General features: G+C 36.4%; 2 protein-coding genes across 2 annotated transcripts in view; one reads left to right on the forward strand and one right to left on the reverse strand.

The window, feature by feature from the left end:
- LOC133520854 (moesin/ezrin/radixin homolog 1) overlaps positions 1-8746 on the reverse strand; it is an 81897-nt gene extending 73151 nt beyond the window's left edge. Inside the window, exon 1 of the mRNA XM_061855542.1 lies at positions 8624-8746. The gene's annotated coding sequence lies outside the window, so the exon portion shown is untranslated. The remainder of the gene's footprint in view (positions 1-8623) is intronic.
- A 495-nt stretch (positions 8747-9241) lies between these two features.
- On the forward strand, positions 9242-21204 carry LOC133520856 (palmitoyltransferase ZDHHC6). The gene is made up of 9 exons (XM_061855544.1): positions 9242-9484; positions 9822-10003; positions 10556-10640; positions 12483-12610; positions 15702-15869; positions 17147-17353; positions 18020-18207; positions 18698-18838; positions 19689-21204. The coding sequence occupies exons 1-8, from the start codon at positions 9433-9435 to the stop codon at positions 18810-18812; spliced, it is 1125 nt and encodes a 374-aa protein (XP_061711528.1). The 5' UTR covers positions 9242-9432; the 3' UTR covers positions 18813-18838; positions 19689-21204.
- Positions 21205-22265: the final 1061 nt, after the last annotated feature.

Raw genomic sequence — 22265 nt, forward strand, 5'->3', positions numbered from 1 at the left:
ATATCTCATCAACATTAGTTTCTCCAAGAAAAATTAATAAATAAAGCTTGGGTTTATCACTGTGGAGCAAGATAGAGTTTAACACTTACAGTTACAGTGTCTAGCGCTTCATTTCCAGATCTATCTACAATACCAACCACAATAGTGGAGTAAATTAAATTTTATTTGTGGAACACAGATGTTACATTTAAGGTCTTATAGTGCCTAAATTGAATCAGTAATATTACAGCAATAAAAACATTTATAATATAATAAAATAGCAACATTTCGCAAATCTAGAATATACTCGTAATGATGAAGTGCTTACATGTTAAACTAGTATCTATATAAAATGGACAAGTTATAACTATTTCAGATATGAGTAATAGCATTTGTTTATTAAGTATGACTTTAGTCGTATTTTAAACTGGTCAGGTTGCAGGCGCTTTATATAATTTGGGATATCATTGAAAATTTTTGGAGCCATACCCAGTATACTCTTACCCAAGAAGGCTGTGTTGTGTTAACTATTACAGATAGGATTGAAGAGGCTTACTAGTTAGATATGAGTTCAATAATACATCAGATGGCAAGTAATTATAGTCACTTGTACAAAAACTTGTTCGCAAATGAAAATATTACTAGAAAATGTGAGCTTAGATTTGAGACCTTTTGCGCCTTTAGTATCACTGAAATGTACATATGTGACCATCCATAAGAATTATGAATAAATGTTAAGTCAATGGTAAACAAATACAAATCCATGGCAAATACCTTTATTATTTGATTAGACAAAATAAATAAAATTGTACTTGTTGAGATCATATGCTTGATGATTATCAAGTCTGATCACATTTTTTCCTGACTTTGAGTTCAAAGTAGTCCTTTGGTTGCATAGCTTAAGTTGTGGGCAGGTAGGCTATAAAGTATCTAATTTACCTTACCTTAGTACCTGCCATACTATAAATTCAGTTAATTTATTTACTAGCGTTAAACATCAGGAGTTTGAAGGAACACTTAGTGTGAGAATCTACAGTTTTGCTGACCGTACATAGTACTTACCTGCTGTGTTAAGTAAATAAATAAGTATTCTTTGTTGTACACATAAAATTAAATGTACACAGAAAATGAAATACCTACCAGTACAGTTCAAAATATATTTATACTATCTACCAAAAAGGGAACATTACTTGGTTGCTAAAATAATGTACTATCTAGCTTATTCCAGTTTATTTTCCTTAAAATGAGAAGCACATACACGCATATAGGATACTTACATTATTATATTTCTTTACTTGCTAGTAGCAGTCGTATTCAACCCATAATGTTTGTTGTTGGGAAGGCCCATAGTTGGTATATATTGGTCGGAATATGATGAATAGAGTTCAATATAAAGTTACTAAACAGAAATGTACCAACTTAGATCGGTAAACCAGAGAGACTCTCTTAGTTGAAATTTGATTCTATGTGCTCTTGTCTGTACAGCCAAGTTACATTTTACTATGATTGTTGCAAATAACAGGATAATAAAAAAAGGTACTTACTGAATTCAGAATATTTACAACATCACTAAAAAGTTGTTAAAACATATTCGAATTCGACAACACAATACATTCACTGAACAGTTGTTAGAATATTTGTCAATACAGTTTTATGATTACTTTCACTTACAAAGTTGAGTAAAGCTTAAATTCAGTTTGAACGCTGTTGAAATGGAATGATGACCTAAATTATTACACTTTGGATGTACTTGAGTTTAAAGGCATATATCAGAGAAATTACCCACTTCATACATACCACTTCAAATTTCTAGATTGGTTGCTTAGTTGCGTGCGTTTAACATATACTTACATGTTAATAAGGCATAGTGTATTCTTATTCAAGACTAATAGCGTATTGATACCCTCAAAGAATTCAGAATGGCAAAGTATAAATATCAACCAAGATGTTAATTAAGAGGTTATAAGTATAATAAAATAAATAAGCCATTTATTCACACTAAGTTTGATTCACATTTCTTAGTTTACATTTTATTTATTTATTTTGCTTAGTGGTGAACTCCTCTTCAGGTGAAGGCCTCCTCCAACTCGATCCATTTGCTTCTGTTCAAAGCTATTCCATGCATAGCTTATATTAGGTTACAAGTATAAGACTAATAAAGGGGTTATTTTATTTCATTGTTTTGACATCATGAGGAAAGTGATATACTTGTGGATAAAAAGAAAACAAAACATAGCAATGACAATGTAGTTTAATATCAATCTATTACAGTAAGGCTTTTATGAGAAATGAGTAAATTTCAAGTGAAAGATGTTAATTGTTCACATTTTGCTTACCCATAAAATAATGTGCTATCAAGTAATGAAAAGCAAATTGATTGTTATCTGGAAGTGAACATTTACAGTTTTGATGTTTGTCTAAGGCATAATAAGTACAGTGCAGCTCCCTTATGCCCATACAAGTGCGTACTATATTCGCACAGACGATTACACGTAGAAACTTACTCGTAAAGGTTAGACTTATTTCAAGTGTTGTTTAAATAAAAGGTCAGTTATATTTGTGCACTTAAAGCATAAAGTTCAATCACATTGCTCTTGTTGAGTAAATTAAAGGTTTTGAGTTACTTTTGTCTTGACGAAGTAAAACAGGTAGTCGCACGTATTATCATTCCGTGGTTTTAAGCTCCGTAAAAGGGGTTTAGCACACAAATCACTGCTTCTTCATAAACGTAGGTACGCACCGTACATCATTAGTACCTATATCGCGCACAGTACATATTAATTAAATAATATGAGAGAAATCCAAACTTCATAATCGATCAAGCCATTCAAGCCACCAAGAAAATCAATGACCTTTTGTCACTGACAATCTGCCAATCTAATTTCGCGCGCGAACACTAAAACATGAGGTTCGTTTGAGTAACGGGTTTCTACGCTTGTATAAAAATGTAGTTGTTGAGAATAATAAAGGAAAATAATTGTTCAATTTTTACAGTATAATGAAAGTAAGTATTTAATTTAATTAGCGCGGTAAAGTTTAAAAGGATAATCGATACCCGTTGAATCGGCTTTACTTGGAGAATTAAAGTATTATTTTCATGTCCAGTCAAAAATTGTTGCTGTATAAAGGAAGATATTACTTTCAAGAAATAATAAATCTGGGGTATAGTTGAAATTCTAAAGCCTAACTTATTACTGTCGCGGTTGGCAATTAGCGGGTTCATGTTGTTCATGAGTTGTTTTACTAATATTGAAAGTATTGCCTATGACTCCTATGAGACATAAACATATTACAAAAATATAGTAAAGGTAGATGTTTACCTAATTACTACAATTAAGTGAATAATTGAAAATTTTAGTTTCTAGAGTCGTTAGGCACGTACAAGCATATACTTAGGTACGCATTAAAATAGTAACCTTTATGGGCCACTAAAAGCGAATGTTTGTGAAAAAACTTTTGAATGAGTAATACATCAAGTAAAATGTGATTGTGAATATAAAAATGCTTGCGTGGGAAGAATAAGAAGTAGTTAATAATTTTCGTAAACTAAGACTGCAACTTAACATTATAAATGGACTAAATTATAATGTAATGTATTTATAATTATAGTTGCTTGTCACAGTCAGTTGTTTGAAAGTGATATTAGTTTCATAATAATCACAGAAGATTAGTTCTTCACCATGTTTTCTTTATGCTATAGTGAGCATCAACTGTAAATACTTACATTTAAAATTTGCCATAGAGGTATACATATAAATACATACCTACCTGGTATTTCTTGAATGAGAAGTAAGTAAGTTAAGAGTGAAACTGCTAGTAGAGATTGAGTCATTATTAATTTTGCATAGCTCAAAACTGAGCTGATGACAAATAAGTATAATTGTGATAAATGTGTTTATGCGTAGCAGGCCTACAATTCCATACAAGATAGCTGAGGTAGACACATCCAGTGTGTTTCTATTAATTTGAAATCATCATCATCATCACACATCTGACTAAAATTTTATCTTGAAATCAAATTTGTTTGATAGATAATTGGCCAAAGGCCTAGATGCTTTGTTGAGCATACAAAGCAGAGACAGATTTCGATAATGAAGAAATAAATCAAAAAATGAATAATGTTTTTCTGTTAAAACATTCATGTTAATTTAGGTTAGTAAGGATCTTCTAGTAGGTATACAATACCTATGAATCCTACTCATCCGTTATAGTAGTTGGATAATTAAAATAATAAACAAATTTATGTAACTATTGAATAGGTTTAGAAGTTTAAATAACAAAATGTATGAGCCATTGGAGAATTAATGAGAGAATTTGACTTAGAGATGAAAGGTCATTATCTGGTTGAAACCTTACTTACTAGTCAGTGAGGTTTAGTAATCAATCGCAATAAATGGCAACAACTTTAGTGATGTTAGTCAGAACGAACGTACAACTACATAGTCGATGAGCTAAGCTATAAAGTATATTGTGGTTTTTAAAGTTTCAAAGAGAACATTGGAAATATGTTACCATAAAAATTACTAGCAATTCATAGGATATGATAATAATGATCATGCTCATCACATATCATCAGAATTCTTATTTTGAGGAATCGGAAAATGTGGTCCTAGTTAGTTATGTGTTACTAGATAGACGTGTTTCTATCAGATGTATATGACAGACACTGTGCGTTCCGCGAAATAAATTAAAAATAGCGATTTACCTTACTTTAAGGTGCAACAAGTATCTTATTGATACAATCATATGCATTGCTTATAAACTTTCTTTACTTTCCGTTTACATCCTATGATTCTTATGTGTCTACATCTCCGACGCACTTGAGGTTTCTTGTTATATATTTTGTGAATAAAAGAGAAATAAAATAGCTAGTTGGACACGAGGATGATAAAACAATCAGCGTTTCACAGCAATGAAAACCAATCTTGAGCTAAAATGTTGACCGTTTAGGTCATGAATGCCGTTCTTTAATAATTTATTTGCTATGAAACAGTGAAAAGTATTAAAACTTGGGCAGAATAGATCTTGCTATATCTCCTACTACTACTCCACATACGTTGGTTAGCAGTCACAGATCCAGAAGATATATAGTTGACTTTGTGTTCCGGAAACGTTATTCAATAAACAAAGAGTTTATGTAGATTTGTAACGTATCATATTTGAAAATTACTGACGAAATTGGTACACGACTTAGGGAGTAGCCAAACGAGTGTAAATATGAAATAGTACCACACAACGTTATAAATTAATGAAAATTTTGATGTATGAGAGAGACAGTCTTTTGTGATTAAATCAAATTAGACTTTCGAGATAGTCATTTAATTGAAATATATATAACTACATATTTCTTACAGGCAAATAAAATAATGTTGTCACTGAATAACTAATCTGATATTTTAGTCTCGTGTACAAAAGAAAGCAAGTAACTTATATCGCGTTTTTTGGAACGACTTCCACGTAAGACTATAGCGTCAAGGTATGCAAAAGGTACCTTGACATCAAGCTGAGTGGAAACCTTATCAGTGACGAGTGACGTTTTAACTCGTTTTTATGACTATGTTTATTATTTATTGTTGTTCAAGTGTCCTGAATAAATTTTATTTAATTATATACAATGTTTGATATATGACATGGTTGCATTATTATAAAATGAAATCGCTGTATTAGATACTGAATTGAACAGTGATTACATAGTTCAACAATTGAGATATATGGTTCTAAACCTTTCGAATTTTGCTTTGGCTACACTGGTAGCCTAGGTTGCACGGGTATTAATTTAATTTATTTATGCCTTGTTTAAGCGAGGGGAGTATAGCCCAAGCCCTCTAGTCTATTAGAAGAGACCTGTACCCTGTAGTGGGATGTATAGAGGCTGAAATATTTTATTATTATTCGATTAATTAAATCGAAGTCTAAGTTAATTATATTCAATTAAAATCAAAGCCAGTAGCCTAAAGACAGTAGTTTCTATATTGAATAGAAAGGCATCTCTAGGGGATGTAACTCAGTAAATAAATAAGTTTTGATAACCCATACGAATAAAATATGATAGGTGTTTGAATAACACGGTGCGTGTAGTCTTGTTGGTATATAGACTGTTAAATATTTCCGTTATCAATGTTAAACAATTACGACTTGAAAGTACCATAAGTCGCCCCCTTTTTTTCCCTTTATTGGGGAGGGTTGTCAACCAGGACAAGTCCATACAGTAATAATGAAGGTTGACAGACTAAGTCAGACATCAGGAAAGACAGAAGGCAGGTTAAGGAACCTGCAGGTGCAGGCAATCGTTGCTAGATCTAACAACCCCTACTTTGTTGTAGTATAGAGTAAGGCCCGCTGTGGCATTGATGTTTATATTCACGCATGAGACTGTGAATTCAACTTTCTATATATCGTGTAAGGCCCGCTGTGGCATTGATGTTTACATTCAAGATCACGCATGAAGCGATAAATGCAATTTCTAGGCATCGTGTAAGGCCCGCTGTGGCATCGATATTTGTATTGCCCATAAAGATATCCGAGTACGATTTGTAATCATATAAAGCGAATAGTAGATTTAGAATATGATTTGAGTTCATAAAGTTAAACAGGGTTAGAAGTCCCCACAATACAGAGATAGTATTTGGATAGATGGAAATACGATTTTAAAGCACATAATACAAGTTTCAATTTCAAGACAAAGAAATTTGAAATTGGGTTCGCTTAAGTTGTTAGCAATGTGATATCTTCAAGATGTTCATGATGATTATAGGTACATATCAGAAGAGGTATTGATTCGACTGATCTGGAGCAAATATCTAAGAGATTTAAAGTAACTGACGACACAATTTATTAGTCATATGGCACAGTAAATTAAAGACTGAGCTTAATCAGATTTATTTTGTGGTACAATGATAGATATCGATACTAATTAAACTAAAATACCTTCATTCTTAAATATTTTTAACTTATTTAAATGAGTATAACGAGTTTAACGGCTGAAAATTATCTCGACGTTACTACACCAGATTACACCCAGAAAGGGTTTGGAGTGGATGGAAACTTTGATGATGAGAAGGTTAAAAACTGTAGATAGAGAGAAATGACATAGTCAAAATTGTGTGTCGACAAATAGTCACTTTCCGTGTGTAGGGAGTGTCGCGACGATCGATCCGATCGAGTTAAGTCGAATCGGATCGTATCGCGAAGGTTCAAATCTAGTCTGACAGCTCTGACAACTTCTACTACATTTATAGATACTCATGTAGGTAGATGAAGATTTAAATACGCTGCGGTCGCTAACGGACAGCCATTTTGTCGTTAGAGCTTCAAGTGGTTAGAGCTGTGATAACAAGTGTTAGTAAAGTGAACAAAGGCGACGCGTGGAGTCGGTGACCACATGAGCTGGTTTACCAGAAAGCTAAGTGTTTACCGCTTTGTTATATACTTATATCTTATACATTTAACTAATTAATCTTTTGGCTTGCCACGTGACTTTGCCGTGGAAGCAGTAAGTTTGTATGAGTTGAGCTTGCCACGATTTACGTCGTGGAGGCTGTTTAGAGGCCATCTTAGTTAAGGCGGACTAGGGTGTTTTATGCATGTGTAGGAGTCTGCGGCTTCGGCTGCAGATCCTCCTATATCAATGTGTAAGAGAAAGGCGTTAGGAGTTCTGTGGCTTCGGCTGCTAGGTTCTCCTTTATCCCCGTGTAGGAGTAAGGTGGCTTCGGCCGCTAGTTACTCCTTTATCAGCACGCAAGGGGCAGCTTCGGCTGCGGTACGCCCCCTTGAATCCAGAGAAAGGCGTTAGGAGTTCTGTGGCTTCGGCTGCTAGGTTCTCCTTTATCCCCGTGTAGGAGTAAGGTGGCTTCGGCCGCTAGTTACTCCTTTATCAGCACGCAAGGGGCAGCTTCGGCTGCGGTACGCCCCCTTGACTATACAGCTACATAGGTAGTTGGCAACTTGTACCCTTCATCCGGCCGGGTAAGATGGTGCTCATGTGTACTAGAGTTAACTGATAGATATATATGTAACTCTTGTGTATTGATGGATGATGCCATCACCTTTGGAAATAGATATATGAAAAAATACCATACTTAGCTGTAAACACTTGGTGATCGTTGTAATCATATAATACCTTTAACCACAGATGGTGCATGAGAGGCAAAAGAGCGAAGCAGATAGACGAGACTACGACGGGACAATAAGGTAGGACTAACCACTCCTACACCCACATATACACACTACCATTATTTCTATTGTCGCGGCGTTCTATAGTCTGTAGACTATTGTCGTAGTCTAGTACATTTATTTGTCTATGTAGTATACATAATGAGAACGCCGCGACATATACCGTCTACATCCCACTACAAATAGTGCAAACTAAGCAGGCGACATGTACCTCACCGCGTGACATACACTCGCTAAATTGTGAATAACTTAGCGCCTACGAGCGCGCGCAGTGCATGTTACACGCTGCAACATGATCTATTCTATGCATTTTCTCAGAATCTACTCGTATTGATGCGATGACAATAAAATTATAGTCGCCGGCGCTCGTATAATGTGCACAGAAAAACTTTAACTAGAATCTAGGGTAACTTAATGGAATCGCAAACTAACACTTTACACGGATATCGAACTGTGAAAATAGTGTACTTACCCGGGAAAAGGAAGAATATCACCTAATTTTCCACATAAGTAGCACAACACATAAAGAATGCACACACCCTAAACGTAAAAGAGCCACAAAAATATCGCGATGTGACAGACAAGACAACTGCGTGACGTGGTAACCGGTGTTGTCATATCTGTCAACTGGAACTGGCAAAATTAGGGTTACACTTTTTCAAAACTGCCGCTGCGCACTGTATTTTTTTTTTCGCAAAATACTTATGATAAAATATAAACTAAAGCAACTAAAATAAAGTATATGCTTTAATATAAATAGAGTGTAGAAAATTTGAAGGAAATAAAATAAATTAAGTGATTAAACCGGGTAAAGCATATATTACTCTATGGCTTCTTGTTGTCTATGGTAAGCGTACAGTTAATTGCCAGTTGCCAGCTTACAAATTTTCCCAGAATCATAAGGATTTTGTAGGTTCTTGTTTCGTTCATAATTTTTTTAACATGAATCGTGGGGAAAAAATAAGACTTAAATACTTCATTTCTTAGTTTATTCCATCATAAAAATATAATACCAGTCTTTCTTGATGTAATTTTTTTATTTTATTTAAAATGGTGAAAACGGTAATTAGGAAACTATATCGGGTAACATTCTGTAGTTGTCGTCGATGACACATGTCAGCCGGTCGGTTGTTAGCTCTTTTGCGTGGAGTGTTGTTTTGTACATTTTCGGATAATTATTTACGTACATCTTCATTAATTTGTGTGAAGAGAAGAAAATGTATGAAAAGAAATTCTCCTTAAATAATATCAGCCCTTAATTAATAGCCTAGATAACCTAAAATGTTTGGTTCTTTACGAAGAATTCTACATTGGGGTCCAATTTGTGTTTTGGGTATGTATTTGATTATATGAACCCTTTCCTAAAATTCCTAAATGGTTATAGATGTTATCAAAACTATGAAGCTATATGAATATTGTACAGTAGCTTTTTAAGTAGTCTATTATCTAATAAATTGCTAATAAGACTAAGTAATTTAAGGCAAATAAATGTTCCTGGCTCATTATTAACTACTTAATTTTAATTTTGTAGAATCTTAGATATCTATCTACTGACCTATACAATTGTTTTTCAAGTTATCATACAGAAATTTGAAAATTCTCTATTCTAATTTTTTAAAATTGTCTTAAAATAAAATATGATTATTGTAAATAGAATTATTTATTCTCAGGTATAATAAAGCTAGTGACATGGTCTATGGTGCACCTGATCGGCATGTGGTGGCCGCCGCAGGGTTCCCTTGGTGGCGCCATCCATGCTTGCTTGTTCCTGTTCCTGTCTGGAGGCACTCTGTACTACTTCCTGCAGTCTTTGCTTGAGGGACCGGGATATGTGCCTTTGGGGTGGAGACCAGTAAGTTAATTATTTATATAGAGTTTTTTGGATGTGTTGATTATGAACAAAATTACCGTTTTTTTTCAATCTGTCCTAAATCAACTTTATAGTCATCAAACCAGATCAGAATCAGATTTTGGGATCATATAATAATCTGGATATGTTTATATTATCTTGACTGTTCATTGTCAAGTGGAACTGCTGATGAAGACCATAAAATGATGGTATAGGCTGTCGTGTGAAATTAGTTAATTTTTAAGGTTCTGTACTCAAAGGATAAAATGGGACCCATTATTACTAAAATTCTGCTGTCTGTCCATCTGTCTGTCTGTCTTTCACCAGGGTGTATCTCATGAACCGTGATAGTAAGGTAGTTGAAATTTTCATAGATGACATATATCTGTTGCCACTATAACAACAAATACTAAAAAGTACGGAACCCTAGGTCGGCAAGTCCGACTCGTACTTGTTATTTAATAAAGGTTTAATTGGCCATATATTTTTTTGTTAATTTTAATAGAACATGATAGATACTTGTTATTGTTGTTTATGTTTCACTTTTTTTTATAGGCAAATGAAAAAGACACAGAGAAGCTGCAGGTTTGCACAATCTGCAACGGATACAAAGCTCCACGGTCACACCACTGTAGTAAATGTAAATATATGCTTAATACATTGAGCAAAACTCTGGAGCACAAGTTCCCATACTGGTTTGCAAGCGAATATTATATGCATATATGCCAAATGGTGAAATTTTTCAGGTGGATTGCAATCCACTTACGCTGCAGCCCAAACTTTGGGAACCACTGCTCATGCTCTGGGATATATTTCTTAAATAGTGTTAGACTAATGTTATTAGTTCACAAACCAAATGGTATAGTTATTATATGTCTCACTCCCAATCCTTTATCCATACTTACATAGACTTTCATAAACCCATATAATTTATCTATTCCTAACATTTTACACAAAAAATTAGGGTCACTTTTATAATCGAAGTCATAAATAACAGTCGGGTCCACACAAATCGAGCGAGCGAGCACGTACGTGCGAGGCAATTTCCTCACGCACAAACCGGCCAGTGTAGACGTGCATTTTCTTCATCCGAGCGCGCTGCCTCGGCCGAGGCAAGTCTACACTGGCCGGCTTGTGCGTGAGGAAATTGCCTCGCGCGTATGCTCTTTCTGTGTGGACCCGGCTAATATCCTTCGAGCAACGGGAAGGGAGACGGCATTTGTACTATTTCCCCTCTGCCGAATCATAGGTACAACTGTACCTATGGCGGTGCATGTTGTGACTCGTCCATACACAAAAAGAGATCGAGGTGTGCAAGATTTGTTTTTGACGTGTGTCATTTTCTATGTATTTGTGTCGTCATTACAGATTGGATTTTGTATGTAGTGAGTGAGAAGTACGACTGTGTGCACGTTTCCCTCAGCAAAAATTGGCAGAACGATTTGTACGGTGAGACTTGGGCTCCTTCCTTCCGACGTGTCGGAAGCCGGTGTTGCTCGAAGTAAATATGTATACAAGTCTTCACCTTAATATATTGCAATAAGGTGCAGTGCAAGTAACGACTGTACATTGGCTTCGGGTCTGTGCGGCGCTTGTGTGTGAGTGGGACATCGCCTTACAAACATAGCGCTGCCTCGCTTATAACACGAAGCGACATGTGGATCTGTATCAATTTGATGATGGCAAAACTCACGATATTGTCTTTGCCTAGAATTATTAATAAAACTAGCGACATGCCGCGGCTTCGCACGTACACGAAACCATTACAAACTACACAGCTAAACCTTCCTCAGGAATCACTATTGGTAGGTAAAACCGCATAAAAATCCTTTCAATAGTTTTAAGTTTATCGCGAATTTACATCGTCCTATTATACAGCATGTAAATTAATTAAAACCATTTACTCAAATCCGTTAATATTGAGGTCATACTGAGCAACTTTTATTATTGGGCCAACTCCGAAATCGCGAAAAAAAAATTAACTGTGGACAAGGAAAAGTATAAAAGTTAATAAAGGTAATAATAATCATGCCTCATTAACAATGGTGGTATACATGAAAAATAAGAGTTGTCAAAACTACATAGTTAGTATTTAGGGTAGGTACATACCTACCCTAAATTCGCCTTAAGTAAAACGTCAGTACTCCTAAATTCCAACGTCAGATTTGCCAAAATGTACGGTCAACCAATTTGATTCCTAGGCCACTATAGAACCATGTCATGATGACTTCTACGACAGTGCTTATTGAGTTATGCATGTCATGTATAGAGTAGTTAAAGCGACAAGGTTCTATAGTGGCCTAGGATTCAAATTGGTTGACTGTATATAGCGATACGAAATAGCCTAATTTTATTTCGTGATTTCGGGGTTGGTCGCATAATAAAAGTTACTCAGTATGACCTAAACAATAACAGTTTTGAGTAAATGGTTTTAGTTAATTTACATACTGTATTTATTTATTAATCATCATTACCTCAACAGGTGGGCGATGTATATTGAAAATGGACCACCACTGCCCGTGGATCAACTGCTGCGTGGGGCACGCCAATCACGCGTACTTCACGCACTTCCTCACATTCGCCGTGCTAGGCTGTCTACAGGCTTCTATTGTAAGTTGTATATGGATCTAATTATGTGTATTAATAACCATTTACTATATATTTATTTACGTCGTCCACAACGTGTCGCACACTGTGCTGTCCCGCTCACCCCGCTGGCTCCACATAAAACCAGCGCCGTTGAGCACGCTAGTCGTGCCAGCTGCATTGCTGAGTGGAGACCATTTCGGCTTCACATCTCTGTTTCTACTGTTTTGTTTATCTTTGCCCTGTATTTACTATACCTATGTGTTATTTGATTTGATGTGTGGTCTGAATAAATTATTTCTATTCTATTCTAATGTGGAAGAAAGATAAGAATTGATTAAAGTGAATGAGTGAAAAGAACTTGTGATTTATGGCTCATAAAATACAAGGTCTCCTTAGAAATTGATAACCAAAAAATCGGGGAAACCATACGGCTTTTTGGTTGCGGAAATCAGAATATGATAGGCACTTCGGATATATATTTTTATTTTTTATGTTCACTTTTTTATTTCTCGGTACTAAGTATTTCACTTATTTATTTTATAACACAAATTGACTAAGACTCACAGTAAGCTCAATAAGGCTTGTGTTGAGGGTACTTAGACAACGATATATATACACCGTGGGCCAATTAAACCCGACAGATTTTAACCACGCATTCCTGAGGTCATAAGAAGCAAAAAAATGTTATAGGAGATTTGGCCAAATTCGCCAAAAAAAATTTTTTTTTTGCGGAAAAAAAATTTCCTTTTACGTTTTCTGCACACAACACTTTATTTAGTTTTACACCTTGCTGAAAAAAAAAATCATTACAACGAATAACTAAATTTTTTTTTTTATTAACAGACGAAAATTGCGAGTTTACTTTAAAACTTTAATATCTGTCAGTAGGTATGTCTAAACCAAGTCGCATAGTGGCAGCGTCACAGTTATAAAGGCGTTTTTGACTAAGTAATAAAATAAACAAATTTTCACAGAAATTGTCATTATCTCTAAAACAAGACCGATTTCAGAAAACATTGTATGACATTTTAGTCTCTAAATGCGGTCAAGAATACACCTTTGAAATCTGTCAGATTTAATTGGCCCACGGTGTATAATGACCATGACTCAGGAACAAATATCCATGCTCATCACACGAATAAATGCCCTTACCAGGATTTGAATCCGGGACCATCGGCTTCATAGGCAGGGTCACTACCCACTAGGCCAGACCTGTCGGCAATTATCAATTTTAAAATCTGATGATATTGAGTATTATACTACCACTTCATCCACACTTTTACATCACACTCACCACGTGATCTGGGTTCCGACAGAATACCAGTGCTTTGCTCGAGAGAGTGAAGCGTATAAAAAAAAATATATAAATATATAAATATAGCTGAGTCGGCACCCTTTTGTTGTTGCTTGGTTTAATTTAATCTTAATTTCATTTTACCCATTTACCAACATCCTGAAGAAAGGCCAGGTCAAGAGCACCCTAAACCCACGAGCGTGTATGAGGAATGTCATGAAAGTGAAGGAAGCGAAAGAGGTATGTCAGGATCGTAGCAAGTGGAAATCCATGGTCTCTGCCTACCCCTTCGGGAAATAGGCGTGATTATATGTATGTATGTATGTACCAACATTCCTAGATTTCGAAACGGAATAGTTACAAACTGCCTTAATCTCAGAATGCCTAGCTTTTTTTCTAATAATACCACATTCCCAAAATGCCTAAACTTCAATTTGATGTGATTTCATAATACCTACATGTCAACTTACCTACATTCATGAATTCTATTTTATCCAATAATATAGTCTTTAGCTCTGGCAGATTGTTAAGCATATTGTAAATATAACAAAGGATATAAAATGCACTTAGGACATAATTAAACTTAATATATTTAAAAAAGAAGTCATTAGGCGGGTCCACACAGAACGAGCATACGCGCGAGGCAATTTTCTCGCGCACAAACCGGTCAGTGTAGACGTACCTCGGCCGAGGCAGCGCGCTCAGGCGAGGAAAACGCGCGCGCCGCCTCGGCCGAGGCACGTCTACACTAGCCGTTTTGTACGCGAGGAGATTGCCTCGCACATACGTGCTCGCTCGCTCTGTGTGAAATTCATTATTTGATAAAACGTACTTTTTGACATTTAGGTATTTTGAGACTTGGGAGATATGAATAAAAGGCATTATGACTTTCGGCCATTTTAAGAAGAAAATAATTGGATATTTAGGCATTTTGGGACTAAAATGTTATGAAATTTAGGACATATACTTAAATACAATGGCATTACAATATTTGGCGCAATGAAATCAAAGCGCTGCAATGCACACAGTGTAACTACTGCAAGTTATTCCACTGTTGTCTCTATTATTTACAAGACTTATATTTATTTATTTATTATTATTTATTTATTTTTATAATGTCACTTACAGTATACACCAGACATGACACATAGGAATATAAGAATTGAATTATAACATAGCTATAATAAATTACAATAAATTACTACCAAAAACAGTTAGTCAGAATTTAAATATAAGTACCTACATATTATCTAATTAGTGCTAATGGTGCTCGGGGCGACTATAGCCTCGAGGCAGCGCCCGGCTGTGGCTAAGAATCTCGGTACAGGAGTCGAAAATAGGTCTAATGAATCGTCCTGGGTCAATATGCGGTTAATAAGCTTTTGTATTAATTGTTTGTTTTGTTGTCATTGTGTATTCATTTCAATTGTGTATTCACATCATTTAAATTGTGTGTATTTGCAGCAATCAAATAAACGCCTTATCTATCTATCAGAATGCGATTATTTTTTACGGACGGTCAGAAGTTTACTGTTGTCAAAAAACGAGGTATATGTGTAGTTTAACCCGTCGCTTGCCACCGACGCGATGTCGGTTGAGCAAAGGGACCAAGGGGATCAAAACTTAATTTAAAACCGGTGTCATGGCGCAACTTTTTGATATTCAACAAATTTAACACATATCAGTAAAATAATGAGGATCAAAGTCAAATGAAGTTCTTAAAGTTTTAATCATGTGTCGAAAGATGGCAGCAAATGTACTGTGGTTACAAAATTTTCTTTGACAATCCATCTCTATTTCAAATTTTCTTTGTTTCAGGTCCTATCAATCTGCATGTACCACGCTTTAAACCGCGCCTGGTACGTCCAGAGCGGCATACGCGCTCCTCGCGTGCTGCTGACGCTCCCGACGCTGTTGCTGACCCTACTCGCCATCGGCATGTGTGTTGGAGTTGTGCTTGCTGTCGGTACTCTGCTGTTCCTACAGGTACAGTTGTCGGTCAGATCGGCATACGCGCTCCTCGCGTGTTGCTGACGCTCCTAACGTTGTTGCTGACCCTACTCGCCATCGGCATGTGTGTTGGAGTTGTGCTTGCTGTCGGTACTCTGCTGTTCCTACAGGTAAAGTTATCGGTCAGATCGGCATACGCGCTCCTCGCGTGTTGCTGACGCTCCTAACGTTGTTGCTGACCCTACTCGCCATCGGCATGTGTGTTGGAGTTGTGCTTGCTGTCGGTACTCTGCTGTTCCTACAGGTAAAGTTATCGGTCAGATCGGCATACGCGCTCCTCGCGTGTTGCTGACGCTACCGACGTTGTTGCTGACCCTACTCGCCATCGGCATGTGTGTTGGAGTTGTGCTTGCTGTCGGTACTCTGCCGTTCCTACAGGTACAGTTATCGGTCAGATCGGCATACGCGCTCCTCGCGTGTTGCTGACGCTCCCGACGTTGTTGCTGACCCTACTCGCCATCGGCATGTGTGTTGGAGTTGTGCTTGCTGTCGGTACTCTGCTGTTCCTACAGGTAAATTTAAGTTCGGGATCATATTACAATTATTACATATATTTTTCAGCCCAATAACATACTTGGAGTAAGTCATGGTCATATATTAAAAGTAAATGTGACTAAGTCCTCCGGTTGCCGGGGTCGAAATCGAACCGGCGTCTTCAGCTGACGTGGCTAACGTCCTGACCACTGGGTGAGGTCATGTCTTTAATACCATCATCAATTTGTTACATAGTTGTATTAGAACTTAAGTAAAAAAAATCCTCTTAAAATCCAAATACTTACATGATAACCAAGGCCCGTACTTTTCATGCCATTGGCGCAAAAATGACGTAATTTAACATACGGGGAGTTGTTTTACAATACTACAAATTTAGATAACTTACTTATTGACGGGTATCAAAATAAATACTTGTTACGAGAATAAAAGCTTGTTACGCTGTTAAAAATAAAAAATATGTATTATTTAATAAATTAATAATCTATTATTTATTTGAGTGACAATAATATGAATGTCAGTTAGACGTTTCTGTACTCATTGTCAAGTATATGTATAACTTAGCTAAAGAGGTTGATAAATGATTAATTATTACGAAAATACTAATTGGAATCATACTCTATGTAGCGTGACGTCATTTTTCTGTCAACGGCATGAAAGGTACGGGCCCTATTGATAACTTAAAAAAATCACACACAAAAATAGAAAGCCCTTGAGCTAAAACAGTTGATTTCAATTTAACCTTTCAATTTCTTCACCAGATTCGAAGCATTCTTCGCAACCGCACCACAATAGAAGACTGGATCTTAGAAAAAGCAGTCTGCCGTCGCCAGGAAGCCGGTCTCCCAGCCTTCGTGTTTCCATACGATCGTGGTTGGAAGGATAACTGGCATATCGTGTTTAAGGGGCATTTGTACGATGGCCTTACATGGCCGGTGAAGGAGGGTTGTGGGCAATATGATCTTACAGTAAGTAATAGTTTACGCCTTCGCTTTTTAAGGACGATTCGTCGACTCGCTACAATAATAGTATCAGAATATTTTGGAAGACTCTGGGGGGATTAGTACCGATCGAGCCATGAAAGCTGACACGAATGGAATGAACGTAACTTTCATTAGATGAGTGACACCTGTATTGATATATAGTCAGAACCACCATTTTATTGGATAATACACACATATATACACATAGGTATTTTTATTCACTCTTGTGAATCGACCCGTAGGTAAAGGTACTACATATTGAGTTGTACACTGGTCACAGGCACCAAATGCCGTTCCCTTAAACTTGTCTGAAAGCATCTTTTACCGTAACCGTCAGAAGCATATGCAGACATGGCAACAAAACGTGATTTAAGGCATTTCACTTGAGGAATCCTGGTCACGGCACCAAATTGTAAAGCGTGTTTAAACTTTTAAAAGCAAATAACTCATCTAATCAGGTCAAACATGTTCTGAGATGCTTCGATTCGCTAAGCGGAACGTCATCAGAAGCAAAAAGTAGGTATAATATTTTTGTAATATTTTTATTATGACGTTTATGTACTCTGTACGCCTGCTGGTCTTCGGCTTTGGTGTTTGGCTCATTATTCACGTTGCTTTAGAACTGTAATCATATTTCTGTTTCTATTTCAGCTTGAACAGCTAGCCCAAAAAGCGGACAAGCGCGTTCGCTCCCGTCTCTACACGGCCGTGGCCAACTATTCCGGTCGTTGGGTGCCTCTCTTCAGCAGGCCTAGGGCTGCGCTGGCGGCTCCTTGTACAGATGAACCGCGTTTACCTTTGCAGCCGGGTGATGTTATCAGAGCTACGAGGCAAAGGAAGTGAGTAATTTGTTTTAACAAAAGGAGACTGATTTCGAGTGTATGTTCGTATGTATATTTCCTTGATGTTTCGTGTGGTCTAAACGCCTTGGGTATTTAAAAAGAAAACACCGGCTAAGGGTAGTCTGGCAGTGGGGTTTGGTATATGTACTTAGGTGTTGGGATTGTTGCAAAATAAAAAGTTCAGACGCGGTAATAATAATAACTGTATAATAACAACTCAAAACTAAACTAACACAAATTACGATAATTAGTAGGGAGCGATAACCGAGCTCGACCGTTAAAGATAGGTACCAAGAGACCACGAGGGAGCGATACGATATCAAGCTCAACTTGTGATACGAGACAACGGTTTTTTTTTAAATACGATTTTATTGAAATTTTTAGTTTAGAATAGTATATCGCGAACATACAGACAGACAGACGCGGCAGGGGACTTTGTTTTATAAGTAGTGATTCATTTATCTTTGTAACAATGTCTCGTTATCAGACACTGGTTGTTCGGCGAGCGCGTGGAGGAGGGCGGGGCAGGGCGGGGCCCGCGCGGCTGGTTCCCGCGCGGCGCGGCCGTGCGCACCGCCCTGCTCAAGCCGCACGCCGACTAGCGCGCCCACCGCCCTACCGTGTAGAGGTAATATTACCTACTAACCTACTGAATTGGGTATTTGACACATAATTTTTTTTTTTTTTAATTTAATCTGTTTATTTCATACCAAAAACACATGCATTTTTCTAACTTAACTACTAATCTTAAATTAAAAAGATTTTTTGAGTTAAAGAGTCTAGGAGTGTAGAATTAATTATACAGCACACTTCATCTTTATATACATGTTGAATATTATAACAAAATTTAGTTAAATGGATAGAAAATGAGCCATCCATTATAAAAAAGTAGAATATAAAAAAATAATATTGAAATAATAAAAAAATACAAAGCTCGATTCGATTCCTTACATTTACATTTATTGAAAAATAAATTATATGACAACTATACACATAAACGTAATATTTCAGGGTCAAAATCGCAATTTCCCTGGTCTTCCACACATTTAGGACAGACTTATATGATGTGACGTCACATCACCTTATCATTTTGTTAGAGGCGTTTCAATCGTCGACTGCATTTCTGACCTTTGTGTTGCTTAAATGCCATGAGCCCTATATAGACATTTGATCCTCAGGAAAATCAAGATCGTTTGACATTATTTACAAAAAACAGTCAAGTAGCCAATTGCACACAGTTAAGGACCCGTAATTAGTCAAAAGATAATTGATTCCATTGTGTTATGACAACTAAGCCATTTCTATGTCACATTCATGAAAGTTTGTAAGCGCATGCTATACTCAATATATTATTATCTCCTTTATTTATCTTTTTCTCTCAGATTAGGCTTTTTACAATATGTATATAAAAGTAAAATATAAAAACACTTACAAAACAACACAAAAGATATAAACACATTATAAAAAACCTAACCTAGGGTGCCGCCAGCAGCGGGGCAAGGCCCAAGCTGCCGGTGGTCAGGGCCGCAGGGAGAGGAACCGCCGGACTATCCGCGCCGTGCTCAAGATCACCGCCTTCTGCATCTGACCCTTGATCCAACCACCTAGCGAGAGTCTCTCAAGGTGTTGGTCGAGACTCTTCGCTATGAGACCGTTCGCTGAAACGACTATCGGGACAATGATCGTCGAATCAACATCCCACCCACATGGCGGTTATCTCGTGAGCCAAGTCTAGGTACTTACTGGATTTGTCCTTCTATTATTATTTTATAACATATATTTAGTATGGTGTACCGAACTATTTGGCCACTTTGACTGCTACGAAGTATTTGACGCTGACTGTACGTGTATGAATTAAGTACAATACAATACAGCTTACATGATTAATTTTCGTAACACAAATGAAACAATTAAGACTACACAGCTTCTTAACTGCGCTTAATTATGTAAAAATTGCAGTAGGGTTGTTTCCAATTTTTTGAAACGCTTGTATTACGATCTATATTAACTAAAAGTTGCCCTAAAATTTAACTTTTATACTAAAAACGGCTTTAAATATGTTGAATTAACAAAATATATTTTGACAGATGCCCAAAACGCTCTTTGAAAATTGTGTGACGTCACAGTTTACGGTTTGACACATAACTACATACACGCGTAGAAGATACGAACTGTCAACTGACATTTGTCATTTGTTGTTTATCGCCTAACTGTCAACAGTGTCAATTCGAGAGTTGTGACGTCATCAGAATCTTCAAAGACGTTTCGAGTTTGGTCACGTGACGTGTGCCAAAAATTATTTTAAATTCAATATTTACAAAAATATGGTCATTACAGGTTCACTAGTTTAACATGTTCTTATAATCCAAAATAATTTATTGGGATACAATTCTGCCCTAAGATTTGTAGATGGAAACAACCCTATTCACCCTTATAGATACGCTTTATTGAAAATAAGTTTCCCTTTTATAAATTCATAAGTAATGGTATAATGCAAATCCAAATACCTATTTTTTATATTTTTATTTCAATGCAATACCATTATTTTTATACTAATGTGGAAATTCAGTATTGTTTTTACATAAGATTATACACCCAATTGTAAAAAGCTTAGCTATATTCTAGAATTGATATGAGTACACATATTAATATAGATTTAGGTAATTATGACTCAAAGGTTTCTAATGGATGTAACAAGATCTCTTAATACAGGTATCTTTTCCTTAGAAGTGATTTATAGAAAATGTATGAAATGTTTGTATGACGCTATATTTACGTGGTCAGACCAAAATAAGTTGGCAGCGATTTTTATAGCACAGACGGTGCAAGTGTTAAGTAAACGTCATAATTTTTTTGACGTTTATAATAACACGGGCACCATCTGGGCTATCAAAATCGCTCCCAACTTAGCTTGACCTGACAATTTGTATGAACTCTGTGTAATGCGCAGTTTTGTACATTTGTTTATGTAAATAAATTTTATTCCAATACAAACAGTCGGTTTTTTTGACATTAAGGGCTTGTGCACAAATCACGCGAGTTTTTTTCGGCTACTTTTTGAGCATGGATACATAAATCATGCATGGCGACAGAACGGTAAAAAAAAAAACAAAAAAAAATTGGGTACCTCCCATACTGGATATACGTAAGTGATGTGATTGATGTAAACCTGATCAACAAGAACATAGGGGTCATCCATTAATTACATCACACGATTTTCTAGGTTTTTTGACTCCCCCCCCCCCCCCCCCTCCTTGTCACACATGGTCACATTTAGCAAAGTACCCTAGTGTGACGTCACATTTTTGGCAATTTTGTTTTCAACGAAATTGGCAAATAGAATCTGGGGGCACGGCAGTGCCCCCACCAAGTCGAGCAAAAAAGTCACGGCCGTACCATCCTTTTCTCGAAGCAATTCAGACCATTTTCGACCCCCTGTAACTTCGTTGTGGATAAAACTAGAAGACTGAAATTTTCAGTAACCATGCAGGCATTGTAAAGACACGGTATATTTCAAATTTCATTCAATTTGAACCAGTATTTTAAGAATTTCTTAATTTTGTCACTCACTGACTCGCCGATCATCAAAATTCTAAGGCACTTCTAGCAGACCTAGAAGCTTCAAATTTGGAATATAAGTAGTGTTTGGTGTATGAATCAAGGAAAAACTAAAAAATCTAGAAAAGACCGCAAAGAAAATTAAGCCCATTCAGCCAAGTCTTCAGTTTTATTATGTTTTACGGCAGTTATTATTATTGCGTGCGAAGCCGCGGGTTTAAGCTAGTCCCATATAAATATAGGCGCATGGTAGTGCCCCTGCCAAATCGAGCAAAAAATGGGTATTCCCGTCATGAAAACACGTGTAAATTAAATTATTTAATGCTAAAAACGTACCTACGTGCGTATTCGTACTTATTACGAGTGCGTAAGGTTGTAAATAGTTCATAAGTCAGAGAGAGGGCTTTAAGAATATTCGTTGCTGGTAGATATACATATATACAATAAGTAGAAGGTACCGAAAAGGAAAAAAGTAGAACTGTCTACAAAATACAAAA

The sequence above is a fragment of the Cydia pomonella genome, chromosome 8, assembly GCF_033807575.1.
Source record: "Cydia pomonella isolate Wapato2018A chromosome 8, ilCydPomo1, whole genome shotgun sequence".
In the NCBI taxonomy this organism is placed as follows: Eukaryota; Metazoa; Arthropoda; class Insecta; order Lepidoptera; family Tortricidae; genus Cydia; species Cydia pomonella.